Consider the following 15,687-nt stretch of genomic DNA (forward strand, 5'->3'; position numbering starts at 1 on the left):
TCAGTCTGTGAGCACATAAACAGGAGCAGCCCTAGACTCAGAGACAATGTATCTGCAAGCGCAGGAGTGAAGCAATCCTTCTCACAACCCAAGTTACTGAGCCAGCCAACAAGGTGCTGTTGTGGAAATGGTTCAGTGCACAAGTGTACTGCAGCATTGCCTAGAAGATCCAGCTGCAGAGCAGAGCCTACCATGTCAAGGACCATACAATAGCAAAATAAAGACACAGCCCATAATAAAAAATGCTAGTATTTAGGCGATCTTAACTTTTTGAAGTTTTTGTGTTTTGTTGAAGTCTGCTCAAACCTTTGTGACGCTGATCCATAATTTTTATTTCATTTTACACAATTCACTTTTTTGAATAGTATATGTGAATCCCAGGTAAATAAAAACATCTAAAAGTATTAATTATGCAAGACAGATGTCAAACTGTTACTTGACTGTTTTGTCAAGTCAGCTTTGTATGCACAGGATTTTGCTGACAAAAGTACTTTTATTTCATTCAGGATATAAGCTTAAAACATAGCAGCTCCAGGGATATTTACAAATTCAGCTTTGCTACAAATTCAGCAGTAGGGGGGTATTCATCTATGGAAAGTGATTTTCTGTTGACACTGGATTATCAGCTAAACTTTTTCAATAGTTTTTTTTACCTGACACTCAGATGGTTCAGAACTATGGCTACAGCAATGTTATCAAAGTATGATGGGATGAATCTCAGAAAAAATTTATTACACAGCTAGTGTTTTAATAGGTTGTTATCTTTCATTTGATCACTTGAAACAAGATAATCAATATCCATTTCCTTCCACTGACCTCACACTTTAAATAAGTTTTCCTTACCATTACATTTAAAAAAGAGACAAGTCATAGTTGCAGCAATCCTAACCTGGTTTATTGCATAACATTTCCAGTGTCTTGTGCAAAGCAAGCCCTCCCTTCATAACATTTTGCACTACCTACCTTCTGCATTAAGATGCATGGTTTCCAGAGGTCCAATAAATGCGTATCGCATTCCCAATCCATCAGACATCACAAGGTCTAGATCAGTAGGAGATATTACTCCTTCCTAAGCAGCAAAAGTACAACAGGAAGGAAGACTGGTGAATGTTTGCTTTTAACACAAAATTTCCCATTTTTTTGTATATAATTAAAAATTAGGGAAGTAATAAAAACTAAGTCTAGAAATAGCAGTTAGGATTTCAAAGAGAAAAACACAACTGCTTGCCAGAAATGTCCATCTACTATGCAAGCCTTCATACAGTTCAGCATAAGCATTCATTCATATCTCTAGGGCTGTACTTCCTAGTCCCAGAAACTGAGAATTGGACAAGAAAGCAAGCATGACACTCTTAATAGCACATGGCCTAAAGAGTTTATATCAAATCCAAGTGCTATACCAACCCTTTTAAATACAGGAATTTTGCTAAATGTTACACCTCCCTTCATATTCTCTCAGTTCTGGATTTTTGGGCAGAGTCCCAATTAGTAGAATGGTGGTGCACAAGAGGGTACTGCTCCTGAGGCCACCTGCAAAAAAGGCTGGGTCCAAGCATGCAGGCAATGCAGTTGCCACTCCCTTCCACAAAACTCACCCAACATTCAACCTACTCAGCCTCAACCTGCCCAGGGCTCTCGAGTGCACGGACAGCCTCATATCTCAAGAGCTGGCAGGATACAGAGCAAGCAAAATGAAGCCCTTCTCGTGTTAGAAGTTGAGCATTGCTATTCCACCCACATGCAGCACTTACAAAAAAGCCAATGCCTCCATCAGGTTGGGGCAAGCACAGGAAGGCTTGTAAAAAGTGATTTACAGTTCTTTGCCTGAACAGATTTACTTGAGAAGAATACTTTTTATTACATGAGGTTGTTTTCCACCTCTTAGAAAGATACGACTTAATGAAGACTTGTTCTAACCACTTTGATCAGGTTTTGAGAACTTGTCCTCTTTATTCCCAGAGACATGAAAACATTTCCTTCTGGGTAGGAAGGTGGAAGAGATGCTGAACTGCTTGTAATTTATCTTTTTACCCTACTCTGAGGTGCTCAGCCTACTCAGTGCCTCTTCCTTAACAAGCCCCTTTAAGCTTTGCAATACTCATACTCATTTACTCATCTGCTTGGATAAAACCACATCATTTTCTGTTAAGTTTCTCTCTTGCAAGGCCCTGAATGCCCCTTTGTATCATGCAGTGATGGGCTAGAGTTACGGGCACACAGGACAGCTCTTCTGATCTGTAGTAGACATTGACATCTAAGCTAGACATCTAGACTCTCTTTATAATCACCAGGGGAAAAAGGAAATCAGCATCCTAAAGCAGGCATCTATAGTAGGTAAGAGGAGTTGTGTCCTAAAAGGGCCTAATTCTCCTCACCAATTGAAAGATGAGTAAGAAGCTTAGATATCACAGTCTACATTTTCAAGATCCCATCTTAAATGAGCTGAATCTCATCCACAGTGTCTTCCTGTGTCCATGATTTACATAATCTACTGCTACTTTAAAAGAAACTTAAAAGCCACAAATGAACATAACTTCTACAGCTGGCCACAGACATCAAGTTTCATCATCTCAAGCTTATACTCAGACTTCTGTAAGACAGCCTCAAGACTCAACCTATTAGTAGGCCTTGTTCCTATCAACCAAGCCAGTCTGAATCCCTGTTGCAGAACTCTACTTTGAAAAGGAAACACTGGCATAATTATTAAGATCTATGTACCATATAGGAGACACAGTTCTCCTAACAATTAGCCATAAAATGGCAGGGATAAGAAAGCATAATTTTCTTCAAATTAAAGGTAAAGCACAGACATGGTAAGGTAACTCATCTAGAGGCAGACAGAAAGGTCTGCATAAAGACAGGACTAAACAAAAACCTCAGAGAGAATTCGGATTACAGACCAGCATCAGGATAACTAACACAGGCACCATACATTCTGTGAAAGCTTTTTCCCCTGACATGGCAACGCAACTTCTCTGAACAAGATCAGCAAAGTCAACAAAAGTGTTCTTCTGTAGGGAGTGCTTCATCCAAACAATGAGTTGTGCTGCTAAAGCTGTGCTTGATGAGTGGTTTCCCCCTGCCCCCCCTGGCTGACATGGATTTGTGGACAAAAGACTAACCACAAATTCCAGACAAACATTTGAACCACAGCAGCAGTTAAAAACTGTAAACATAGTGTTAAAAGAGTTAACAGGCTCTTGAAGCACTTCAGAATCATTGCAAAATAATTTCCAAATTAATAACTTACTTTCTTTGGATACCATAGTCCATAGTCCTCATATATTTGAAGACCAGGTGCCCTCAGAATCATGAGTGCTTTGCTCTTGGCCTTTTGACTATAATTGCAATTTGATGTTTGCAGCTGCTAAAAGGCAAAAATTGCTGCTACCAGAAGGAAACCATGACAGATCCCTTCAGTTGAGGGATACAGTGTTCTATACAAATGAGCTCAAGCTTCTTCTTGTCAAAAAGACCCTTCTAAAGAAAAATTTTTACTTCTCTTCATAAAGTAGAACATATAAATGATAAACAAGTTAGACCTTCCTACCCTAGGCAATAACCCACTCCCATTTATGGTAAGGAGATCATCAGTTGGTGGAATGATTCACCTGGCTGCAAGGTCAGCAAGGTGTCTTCCACAAAGATTGAGGTTTATGCTAAGAACTAAACAAGAGTTCCTATCTGGTTTCACTAAGTGTAGGTGTGAATTAATCTTCCCAAGGGGATTTTTCATCCTGGATTACCCTTCTGGTAAGCCTCTGCCTCCAGCATTTGTCAGAGGGAAGAGGAAGTATAGTAGGAGTTCACTAGAAGCTCTTATAGCTACACAATCAAGATTTAAAATAAATTCCACCAAAATCCTCAGTGATCCCAATGGCCAGTCAAATTTCAAAATCTAGACTATCTCAGAATCCTCCACACTTCTTATGACAACATTTATATAAGAATTTATATACCATAATCTCATTTTCCTAGAGATTCTAACCTCCAGTGATACTACAGGATTATCCTAATGAACCTTTGGTACTTTATTAGTGCTTCTCCCTATGCAGGGATCCTTTTCCCCTTTCCAAAAAGCTGTGGTGGTTCTGCAGTCTCCAGCATTAGGCTCTGACCCAACCTGCTCGGTTTTAATGAGCAGTCTTTCTTTTCATCTCTGAGTCACACCTACATCACAACTTCTGTCGTGGACTTGGTTTGTAATCGTACCAAACGTAATGGCCCAAAAACATCACAATCTTATTTTTTTCTGATTCTACCAATCCATTATCTACCTACTCACTCCAGTCTGTTGAAGAGTTATTTTGGACTTCACTGCCTCCCGGACCACATACTTTCTGTTTCCAAATCTACCACTTCATCCTCCCTCTTTCCCAAATTCAGTAATCTTTTTTTTTTCTCTGATTGCCACCAATACATGCATTCTGTCTCAGCAGTACTTGTTACACCCTCCTCTTCACTATCACTTCAATCAAGTCCCTTCCATCCACACCCTGATGAGATCTTTTTCCAGTCCTTTTGAGCAGGTGACTTTTCTCCTATATCCCTCTAGATCTTTCCATTTCATAACGTTTAAGAAACTTGTTGTCCTACATACTTCACACCTCCTTGCTTTGCTGGCCTTTATCTTCCTTCTTCCATGGCACCCTCACTCACCTCACCCTGTAAGAAACACTTAGTATCAACACTATTTGTTTTGCTGTCTCTTTAAACTTCCTTTTTATGATATTTCCCCTTTTATGAGGCACTGTAAATAATGTTTAATCCTATACCTTATCTTCAATCTTTTGGAAAAAGTGTCTGAATAATACTGTAGGATAATTAGTAGTAAGGAATTTGGACTTTAAAAGTCTTGCCAGCATTTAAAGTCTGCTAAGCTAGTCACTTGAGAAAAGAGAGGTACATAAATTATTGAAGGTATTGAGGTACATAAATGATTGAAACCAATGCACCTGATTGCGACAAAAACAAACTAAAATGGACACATAGCTAAACCATGACTTTATTTTCCAAAAGATTAACAAAAATTGAAGAGCTTTCCATTCTTTCATGTTTTACAATGACTATAACATAAAAGAAAATCCACTTTAAAGAAAAAAAAAACACATTAAGACAGTATTAAAATATTATGTAGAGATAAGTAGAGTATGTACACAATTCATCCTGTAACAGTTTTAACATGTTCCTAAAACTGAAACAGCTAAAACTCCTAAATTATATCAAGGTTAAAAACTGTCATGCTCCACCTGCTATCTCTGCTGCTTTATTTTATGATCTCCTTGCAAATTCCAGGTGATGCTTAGGGAAATATTTCACAAAGATAAGATTTCACTCAGTGATCCACAGTTAAATGACAATCACAGCTACTCAGAGTAAGGCTTGAGACTCCTGAAGTGTTTGGTTGTTATTTTCTGGATTATATTAACCAAAATTTTACCTTCAGAACAAGATAAAGTCAAGCTATTTAATTAATGCCCCTTGCAACATAATCCTAAACTACTCTAAAATGTACTGGTAAAAGTACAAAAGTAATGATGTCTACAGTGCACAGTGTGCTTCCCAGGCAAATAAAGGCAGTAAGCTTCTGCTCCAAGAGTTATGAACAAAATCAGACACACCAGTGACCACTGTCAATGGAGATGTGAGAAAGCAAATAAATGGCAACAGAGAATAACAGAGAAAGCAGTTTGAGGTATTTTTCCTGTTACTGGCTAAAGATTATTCTAATGGTTCCAAACAGGTAATATAAAAATTTAGGGTTGATAAGAGAGGAATAAGGATCTTCAACCTCAACATCTCACAGAACTTCTTTTACTCTCTTCTTTATCAGCTTTGCAACATTTCTACCAGAGCCCTAACAATTGAATACATAAATAAGAAGCCTACATGAATGCCAGTCTCAGATAGGCTATGAGGTCCTACAAAAAGTTCTCAGACACATGACCTTAAAGAGACAGAAGGGAGTGCTCTCACTTATCTGCTTTAGCATGGAATAAATGTGGAGCATGAGGAGACAGAGATAACTGATACAAAAATTTCCTGCCACAAAAACCTGCACTGCCCAAATGCTTGTGACTTGCAAGTCAAAGCAATCTTTGAAAAGACATCTTGTCACTAAAAGACTAACTCAGACCCAAAATATCTTTTTGTAGCACTCTTGCTTCAAAGAAAAGCACTTGCTTGAATTACATCTTTTAGACCTGTAAAAGAATCCATGGTCTTTGCTTCTAAGTTCTTGTAAAGTCAAACTTCTGCATTCTGTAATCTACATTCCTAATCATCCACATAAACAAAGTTCTCAGCATTCAACAGTACATCTCCAAATGAGTTTTCTTTCTCCTACTTTCCAACAAATTGGATCTCAACTTTCAAGGCTATTATTTTTTTACCACTTTACCACCACACTTCCCACTCCCGCATTCAGACCAGTCCTGCATTCAAAGCATTCATTTTGTGCCCAGCTGTAAAATCCCAGCCTCCCTGTGTGTGTAGCTGGGAACCCCAGCACCTTCAGCAAAGACAAACTGCATCCCAACAATCAGGTTTCTCATTGCTACTTTAATCTCTTTGCCCTGAGTTATGCTCTTCTCTGCGCTCCAGCATCCATGCCACATGCAACTTGAGCACCATGTGGAGTCTTGGGCCAGCACCCAGATTTCTGTGCTGGCAGAGCCTTACCTCAGATTTCTGGTTGTGTTTAAAGTGTGTCCTACTCTTCGACCCACAGGGCAGAAGTCAGTGAGCCCCACACAACATTCAGCAAGCAGATATCTTTACCACATTTCCTTCTACACAGCTGCATCTTTACTGTCATGCTCTGTATCAGAGCCTTTCTCCCATAACATGACTCCTCACCCATGTCTCATCCATCCCAATACAGCACTGCTAACAAAAAGAGAAAGACTGACAGGTTGTCAGGTTCCCAGACAAATTTGGGAACTAAAACATATTCTGCAAGCTAATCAACTTATTTATTACAACGTTTTCAAGATAAATGTTGTAAGTACAGCTGTACTGCATGTCTGTCCTACCACCAATGACTTTAACAGGACATCAGTAGTTCTACTGGAGAAACTTCCACTAGTTTCTTTAATGAAATAAGCTCAACTGACTGAAAAAAACCCAAAAAATACCCCAACCAATCAACCAACCAACAAAAAACCCCAACACAGCAACGCAACAATCCCCCAGTGCTTCTCAGAGTAATGAAAACATTTGTTCGAGATATAACCAACATGAGTGAAATTTGATTTTTAGGAGTCTCTCAAAGACAGAGTTGGGGAGATTGATGTTTTCAACAGTAAGAACAGGAAAGTGACTTCACAATCAGAAGCAAGAATTATGTTTCTCTATTTGGAAAGTGGAATACACCAAAAGAACATGACTTGCAATAAAAATTACTAAGTTGGCAGCACAACAGTAGAAACACACAAACTGGCCCAGGCCTGCAGTTCTCACCTATCTGCAGTGATTCTCCTCCCATGAAAGGCACTGTGCAGCCTGAAGTCACACAGCTGAAACTATACACCTTTGACAGCTGCTATTGTTCAGGCTTCTGGAATGGAAGTACAGCCACCAAAGTTGTTACTGTTTAAATGTGTGTTTGGCTGAAACGCTGTAAAATTATACAGGAACAGAACAACTCGGAAACTTTGATTTACAACAAAAGCAACTTTCTGTATCTGTTAGCCCTTCAAGCACTATTTTATTACTATTCACATAACTACCACTGCCACAAAAGCATCCATACAACAGGTTCATACTAAAGGTTTGCCTCAACTCAGTACTTCCTTTCCAACAGCAGCCCATGAAGTGTTCTTAAATGCCTTCCACAGCAAGACCAAACAAAGAATGATACTTTCAGGGATATGTACTGTACTGCCTCAGCTCCCAGCAGCCCAGTCTTTGAGACTTTGGAGTTTGCTTCTGCACAGTCCAATGTGAATGTGTCTAAATGATCTGTGGATCCATTCAAATTTTTAGCATCCTAGGTTACTATGGCAGTGGCTTCCACCATTGAGTTTATGCTCTCAGAGATGTGAAAGAATCCTGTTAGATTTTTGAGACATTACCCGAATGTCTGTGCTGACCATGGGTGACTGGTCCACAAGGGACAACAGGCACAAACTAAAAACTCAGAAAGTTGCATCTCAATAGGAAAAATCTTTTCTTTGAGGGTGACAGAGCACTGGAGCAGGCTACCCAATGAGAATGAATGTTTTCCTCTAAGTTATTCAAAACCCATCTAGATGTGATCCTGTGCACCCTGCTGTAGTAGGGGGGTGGGATTAGATCTCCAGAGGTCCCTTCCAACCCAAACTATTCTGTAATTTTACGTTCCTGTTTTTTCTATTCTATGTTTTCCAACATGACTACAGCTTTCTGAAGGTGTTTTTCTTATCATAAACTTGAGACTTTGTATTAAAAGTTTAACAACAGAAGCCATTTTTAAAGTTTAAATAAACATCTTCAGTAGTAGATCAGTTCCTTCCTCACAACACTATTTTACTTATTATTATTCACCATCTCCTTTATATTGTTGTATTATGTTACTAGTGAAAGCCAGCTACAGGAAAGCAAAATCAGTTCAGCAACTATGTTTAAACACTTCTTTGGAAAAAGAGTTGCTTTGTTTACAGAAATATTACCTTCGTTTTAAGATCTTTACCTGTATTTGTGTGCATGGTTGTTTTAAACAGCTTGAAAAATCAAAACACTCCACAAGAAGAAAGTAAGTCCTATTAAAGCTCAGTTGAAACTCTTCTCAAGAGAATAGCAACAGACTCTTAACTTAGCTCCTGCTGAAAGATGAGACTTCAGCACAGAGCACTAACTATGGGAAAAGCTGAAGGCACACAAACAAATGATTCTCAACTAGAAGTCTGAGTGGGCAGGAGGAGGAGAAATCTGTCTTTACCTACAAGTATCAAGTAACAGTTAAACCTATGAGTGCAGTTCCTGAAAGGCCAAAGAGAAAACCATTTAAAATATTTTCATGACCACTGTACAGTAAGCCAACAACACTAGAAAAAAACAACAAAATGATGAGAAGCCTACAAAAATAAAATTGGTATTTTGCTTCCTGTGCTTTTAAAATAATTCTTTTGATTGCCCTGAAAATAACAGTATTCTGAAAAAAGAAAGCAGGATAAAGAATAATTTTTACCATTGCATATCACCTCATTTTGGTCAGTCTTTGCTTTTTAGAACTGACATCACTTCTTACTGGGCTTACTTTACATTTAAATATACATTTTATGTTCATAAGGGACAGCTGAACAAAGATGACACAAATTTAAAGGGTTTTTAAATATAAAATCTCACTTATCACATCTACAGAACCGACCCAGTACTGAAAAAGAAGATATACATACACCCACAAGTCTCCAAGCTTCACTTATCACTGCATACTGTAGTCGATTCAGAACAAACCCCTCAATTTCTCTATTCAGTTTGACAGGAGACTGACCAATCTTCTTCATCAGGGCATATGTTCTCTCTGTCGTAGAAGGATCTGTTTCTGGATGAGGAACAATTTCAACCAATGGCACAAAGTAAGGTGGATTTACCTCAAGAAAAAAAACAAAAGAAGAACATCAGCCACCAACAGAACAAGTTAATATAAAGCATCTTTATAGATGGCACTAACTTGGATAATTTCCAGGGAACACAGCAAGCCTGATATTCAGACCTTGAAAGACCTCACTAATCCAATAAAAGCTGGTGCATTAACTCAAATTAAAAGAAATTAAAACTTGCAGTAAATCAAACTCTGTTTAACCCCAGCAAAATTCATGGAGCTACACCAGAGATGACAGCACTCAAACAGTACTGCAAGACTTTATTCTGACTTGAGGAACTGTTTGCTCAATATTCAGGCTATTTGTTGTTCTAAGACATATGGTCACCACCTGTCTTTCCAAACTAAGCAAGGTATTTCCTTTTAGACAGTCAGGAACTTTATAGCAAAAGTATTGCTAAACACCACCTGTAAGATGCAACACTTAACAGATAAGCAGCTACTGGCCCCAAGCCTGTAAATATATGCTAAATACAGTAACAGATATCACATAAAACATACTTTGAAAATGTTGCAGAACAGGTTACCTTCAAACACTGTACTTAGAAAAAAATAAATTACCTCTCCCTGACTCTTCCCAAATGTAATTTCTCATCAAGTCAAGACCTTTGTGTTATGTATTTTTGCAGTAAAAACAAAAAAATCCTAAAGAACATCCTGGAAAGAGCTGAAAGTTCTTCAGGTCATAGTGTTACAGACAGTTAAGCTGCATGCATTCTCTTTCCAAAGTAGCAGTCCTTCAGCTGTACTCTTAAAGGCGCTAAATTCAGCTCTCCATCTAGCTCCAGGCAATAAAAAGGGCTAACATATAATAAAGTTACTACCAGGAATAACACTGACATTTGAAGGATGGCAATTAACTACTGATTCTTTCATCATGCTCCCTTATAGTCAACTACTCTTAACTGTGCTCCTGTAAATGCAAGGACAGGATTTAGTCACAGGAATGTGCAAGTAGCCTTTCCTCCCTGCATGTTCTTTCTTTTCAGTATTTACATGGTTCCCTTTCCTGCAGGGTCTGACATGTGCTCTAACTACTGATGTAACACACTTCATTCCTTTTAGAGGGCCTTGTGTCCCAACACAGCCTCTCTCACATCAGTATTTTTGGCACTGCCAACAGCAATGCTGAGAACGGTGTGGTGGATGGACACCATCCAATGGTGCCAGGCAATTGAGCAAGACCAAAAGCACTGCAAGCATCAAGACATTCTCTAAGGCTTAAGTATATCACAGGTTCCCATCAGAAAGAGGACAGGTTAATTGTTGAGAGAGACTAAGGCTAAAATTAAAAATTTCTGGGAAGATTACTGTTGACAGTGATCTTATTGAAGTATTCCATTTCATGAACTTGGCACTGGGAGCATATGGGTGTGCTCATGAGCACACTGAGGAGACACAGGAAGGCAATTTTTCAGGAGTAAGATAAATAGATACTGGTAAAAACTGAAAGTAGTAGAACATAGATGAAGTAGGGAATGGGGGAAAGTTTCTAAAAATGAGAAGTATTTCAGGGAACAGAAGGTCACCTTAGCATAAGAAAGACACAGCTAAGAAAGGAGATAACAAAAAAAATGCTGAAAAGAATTAAGTTACAGAAAAGCTGTCAACAAACATAAATATTAATTTTAATGGGCCAGTAATAAGATCGGAACAAAAATTAGAAGACACAAACAATTTCTAACAGGAGTAGTGGAGTTAAAAAAATAATCTGAGAGAGTTTTATGAAGTTTTAAGGTTATTTGACTGCAGGGTTTCCTGTACAACAGGGGACTTCACTCAGTGGCACAGTCTCCTCTAGCCCCATATTTCTAGTTGTGTGGTCTAGCAGGCCTATACAGTACATGAGAAGAGAACCACCATGCAGCAGACCTCTATTGATCCATTGCCTGAAACTGCTTTCAGAGAACAGCTGAATCTGTTTTGTACTGTAACATAAGGACTGTGTGCTTTTCTATCATACAGCTGTGCTGTGAGATTTTTTTTTTCTAATTACTGAACCATGTTAAGCAAAGGGATGAACTGCTTCTGCCCTTTGGGCACTTCATTTCATTTTATCTCAACACCCTCACTCATGCCAGAGGCTCTACAACTTTAGCTTTTAATTCTTCTGCTATATCAAATTCCACACTTGTTTTCAGTGTCTTGCAGAGCTGCTTGCTTCCTGCAGCCACCAAATCCTACTATTGTGTTCAAGATCTTAGTAAAAAATAAAACAAAAAAACCCACCCAAAGCCAACAACTACTACAAAGCAAGCATGTTTCCTGATGCAGATGCATAAAGGCCCCTGGAAGAGTACACTGCTTTACAGCTTCTTTGGTACACTCAGTACAGTTGAGTGAAGCTGAGATTACTACAAAAACAGTCTCATTTGGACTGCAAAGCCATTTGGGAACAATTAGACATTTTATGGTGCTCCAGAGCGTTTGTTTTGACAAAATACATATCCTTACAACAGAAATGTAGAAAATGTTTATGCAGAGACCACTTTTCCAGATCTGATAAAACCTGGTTTCAGGAGTCGCTTCTACAAAGACTGCAGTTCAGACTAAACAAAGTCAACTGGTACAGACCAGCTTGGGAAAACAGTAAGAAAGAGTACAGTAAAATCAAAGACTGACAATCATGCAGCCAGGAACCGGTTAAAAAAAAGGAAATTGTATAGTTACTTAACATAGAAATGTTAAAGAGACATTATCTCTTGTCTTGCACTAGAGAAGACTACAACCCTGGAAGCAAGAGATAAGAAACTACTGAACTTTAGACTGGAGAAAGGCTAGATCTAGGCACAGATACATATTTTGAAATTTGACCGTTTTTATAATTAAAAGGGATTGAAAACTTGTTATACAGGAGAAAAACAAACCAAGCCTTTTGTTCCCCTGGCCACACAAGCACCCCAAGGCACAGTGGTGGTGAAGGTGTATCAGAAAGGCACTGACCAAATGCTTTGACACTACAGCAGGAGGCTACAGGTAGCTGTAGAGACACTACAGTAAAGCAGTGCTGTATTTTTGTACTCTTGTGCATGCCCAGGGAATTTACTTTACTTTACGTTTACTTTACACTCTGAGGGATGCCCTGGAGAGATATCATGTAGTTACCAAACTGCAGAGACCAGGGCAGCACCTCTCTTCATGACAACAGTCCTCTTTAACTGATCAGCTGACCACCCAACTAACACTGGGTTAACAAATTCATTACCTTCTTGAATAGTGGAAAACAAAAGCAGTAAGAATCCCAGTGATGATCAAGATAAAATGCTCTTCCATGTGGAGGAGAGATGCTGCCTGGCAGTTCCAAACAGACCTCTACAGAAGCCCACAAGTGCCTTTGACCATTTTGAGGTTCTGCTGCAACCTCCAGTCATTCCATTTTTGCATCACTGCCCTGTCCAGGTTGGTCATGAAGCATGCAAATTCAGCTTCAAGTCCAATTTGTTCCCTTTCACCATTCCTTAATTCCTCTTTTAGAAATTAAGGAATATTGCTTCTGCATCACAAGTCTGAAGAAACTGGAGTCTAGATTTCCCATCTTTTATCAATATAGCCTGACAAGCACATGAAGCTCAGTGTTTGGATTCTTACTGTTACCCAACAGAAGCTAAGAAAGGATACTAGAAAAGACTAACAATGACACAAGAATAAAGTAGCAATGTTATCAGCTTGTACACAAAACAGAGAATTCCTACATTTTGAAAGCCACTAGTTTGAGAAACAGGCAACGATATGAGCACAACTACTCACACAGAACATATCTTGATCCAACAGCTGCAACATGCTACATCCTCTCAATTTTGTACATTAGTGCTGCTGCTCGCAGAATAACCAAACTACAGCTTTTTTGAAAAATTGGCCCTGCACACTAACAATTGCACACAAGAGCCCCAAATAACCTTCTGAGTCTTTCAGACTGCAGGAAGGAGTTTGGGCTGCAGTTTACACAAAAAGGAAACATGCCATCGTACTTACAGGATGTGACACGATGCACTGCTTAACATGTTTGAGGCCAGTGAACAATTTGCTGGGTAAGAGACAAGAGGTCGAGCTGCTCAAGATAACACTGTCACCCACAATAAGATCCAACTGACCAAAAATCTTCTTTTTCAGTTCCAGATTCTCTGGAGTGCATTCCTGGAATAAAACCAAAAACAGTATTAGAAGTTATGTAGTTCAATAGTATCTATCTGTACATCTCAGACTTCACTGATCCCATCCTGGACTGACACTTAGGAATTCAGCACAAACCACCTGTTTTAATCAGCCTAGATATACCGGTGAGCCAGTAACACAAAAATATCTTCCCACAGTTAAAGAAATGGAAAGCCCAAGAGTTTATGTACAGCAGAAGATGGACCACCACACCCTACAGGAGATTTAATGCAAAAGAAAATATTCTGCTTTGTCTAAAATACAGACTTTAACTCACACAGGGAGATAACACAATATAGAGGAATAAGACCTGGTCTCCACTTTTTTTTTTAAGAGTATCTCACATGATAGAAGTCAGTATTCTCTCTAAAACAAGATGGAAATGAACAGGTGTATCTCAAAGGAAGAAAAACTTACAAACTCCAGAACTATGGTAGGAGATTCTGAGGTACATCTTTGCAACCTTTGCTTAAACAACTCCTAGAGTTGAAATTAATGAAGATACTTATGCATTTTATGTATGAGGGTCACTGAGAAAGACTTCTGAAGACCATCTGAAGTAGAATGAATGCTATCAAAACCCCTACCAAAGCTACTGAGCACATTCAGATCTACATACTGTGTGAAATTTTACATGTGAGCCAAGAGCCACAATCTACAATCACAGGATTCCCAAAGTTATCTCCAGGAGATGCCTGAGGGAGAGCATGCAAAGATCCACTAGTCTGGGAGAGAAGGACATGGGATAATAACTACAGTGGATCCCACAAGCAACAGAAAAGTCTTCACCCTATGAGAAGAAAATGGAGGAAGAAGGCCAGCCTGTTTTCAAGGGGTTTTGGAAGAGTTTAAAAAAATCCAAAGAGGATCCCAAAGTTGCAAAACCTCAGCCTTCCCTTTAAAACACACAGAAAATACCTGCTCTTTTCCAACTCTAACCTTCCCCGACCTGCCAGTACTTCATTCTGTCCTTTCTGTTATGTTGAACTACACACAGCAAGGTTAGGGGGAAAGGCTACACATTTGATGTAATCCAAAATTTACATTTAACATCTGCTGCTTCAGACAGACTCTGTGGCAAGAATGCCCAGGGCCAGAGTGTTTAAACCAAAAAATGGGTTAAAAGTAATTTGAAGTCTTAAAAAATAAGTTGCATGGAACAGTACTAAAGGTTCCATGATGCAAAAGAGATAAACAGGGTCATTTAAGAACTCCAGATAGAGCCCAAAGTGTTAGACAGCCTTATCAAAACAAAATGATAGTCTGCTCATAGTTCCAGAATCCCTGCTTGTTGGTTAAGTTTAAATAGTTTCTTTTAGCAAAGCCAAAGATGATGAGAACTCTGCAGATACTGTTCAAGCTAATAAAAGAGGTGCTTTGAATAGGTTTGTGAACTTGAAACTCTAAGCCTGCTCTCACATCAGATGATAATCAAACAGGCAAACTCAAATCTGCTGGTAACTCAAACCTGCCATGGTTACGTAAGGTTTCTGAATGGGCCATTTGCTTGGAATATTTTGTATAGTGTCACAATTGTATTCAGGTTGTTGGACCACTGCAATAAAGCTTCTGTTCTCAAGCATGCAATTATTTTCTAAGAGACATCAATTCCCTGAAGAACAGGGGGAAAATTAAGCTCTAAACAATCCATTAAACAGGAACCTCACTTGCAGTCAGTTTTAAAGCCTGGAGAGGTCTGAAGCTATTCTGTTTACCATGAGAAAGGGAATATCAGAAAGAGAGCAGGTAAGATATGGGTTTAAAGCTACCACAGTTTCTCTCAAAGAATCAGTGCAAAGAGGTTAGCATGCACCACTATGCATTTTAAGTGACACTGTATATTTCTGTGCCCTTTTCTTAGGGAAGATCATACTTCTCACTTGCAGAGAACAGTAAAGCTTTATTCCAAGGCCTGGTCACCTAAGGTTGCTACAAATCTGGCTTCTAATTTA

General features: G+C 38.9%; 2 protein-coding genes across 2 annotated transcripts in view; one reads left to right on the plus strand and one right to left on the minus strand.

Moving 5' to 3' along the window:
- The window catches only part of IFT88 (intraflagellar transport 88), a 127,587-nt gene that overhangs the window by 43,257 nt on the left and 68,643 nt on the right, over positions 1 to 15,687 (plus strand). The window lies entirely within an intron of this gene.
- The window catches only part of CRYL1 (crystallin lambda 1), a 49,985-nt gene that overhangs the window by 15,008 nt on the left and 19,290 nt on the right, over positions 1 to 15,687 (minus strand). The window contains exons 4-6 of the mRNA XM_066544795.1: positions 13,556 to 13,717; positions 9,378 to 9,572; positions 964 to 1,069 (exon numbers count right to left, since the gene is read on the minus strand). Coding sequence (XP_066400892.1) covers positions 964 to 1,069; positions 9,378 to 9,572; positions 13,556 to 13,717 — 463 coding nt within the window. The remainder of the gene's footprint in view (positions 1 to 963; positions 1,070 to 9,377; positions 9,573 to 13,555; positions 13,718 to 15,687) is intronic.

Source organism: Molothrus aeneus, chromosome 2 (assembly GCF_037042795.1).
Source record: "Molothrus aeneus isolate 106 chromosome 2, BPBGC_Maene_1.0, whole genome shotgun sequence".
Lineage (NCBI taxonomy): Eukaryota > Metazoa > Chordata > Aves > Passeriformes > Icteridae > Molothrus > Molothrus aeneus.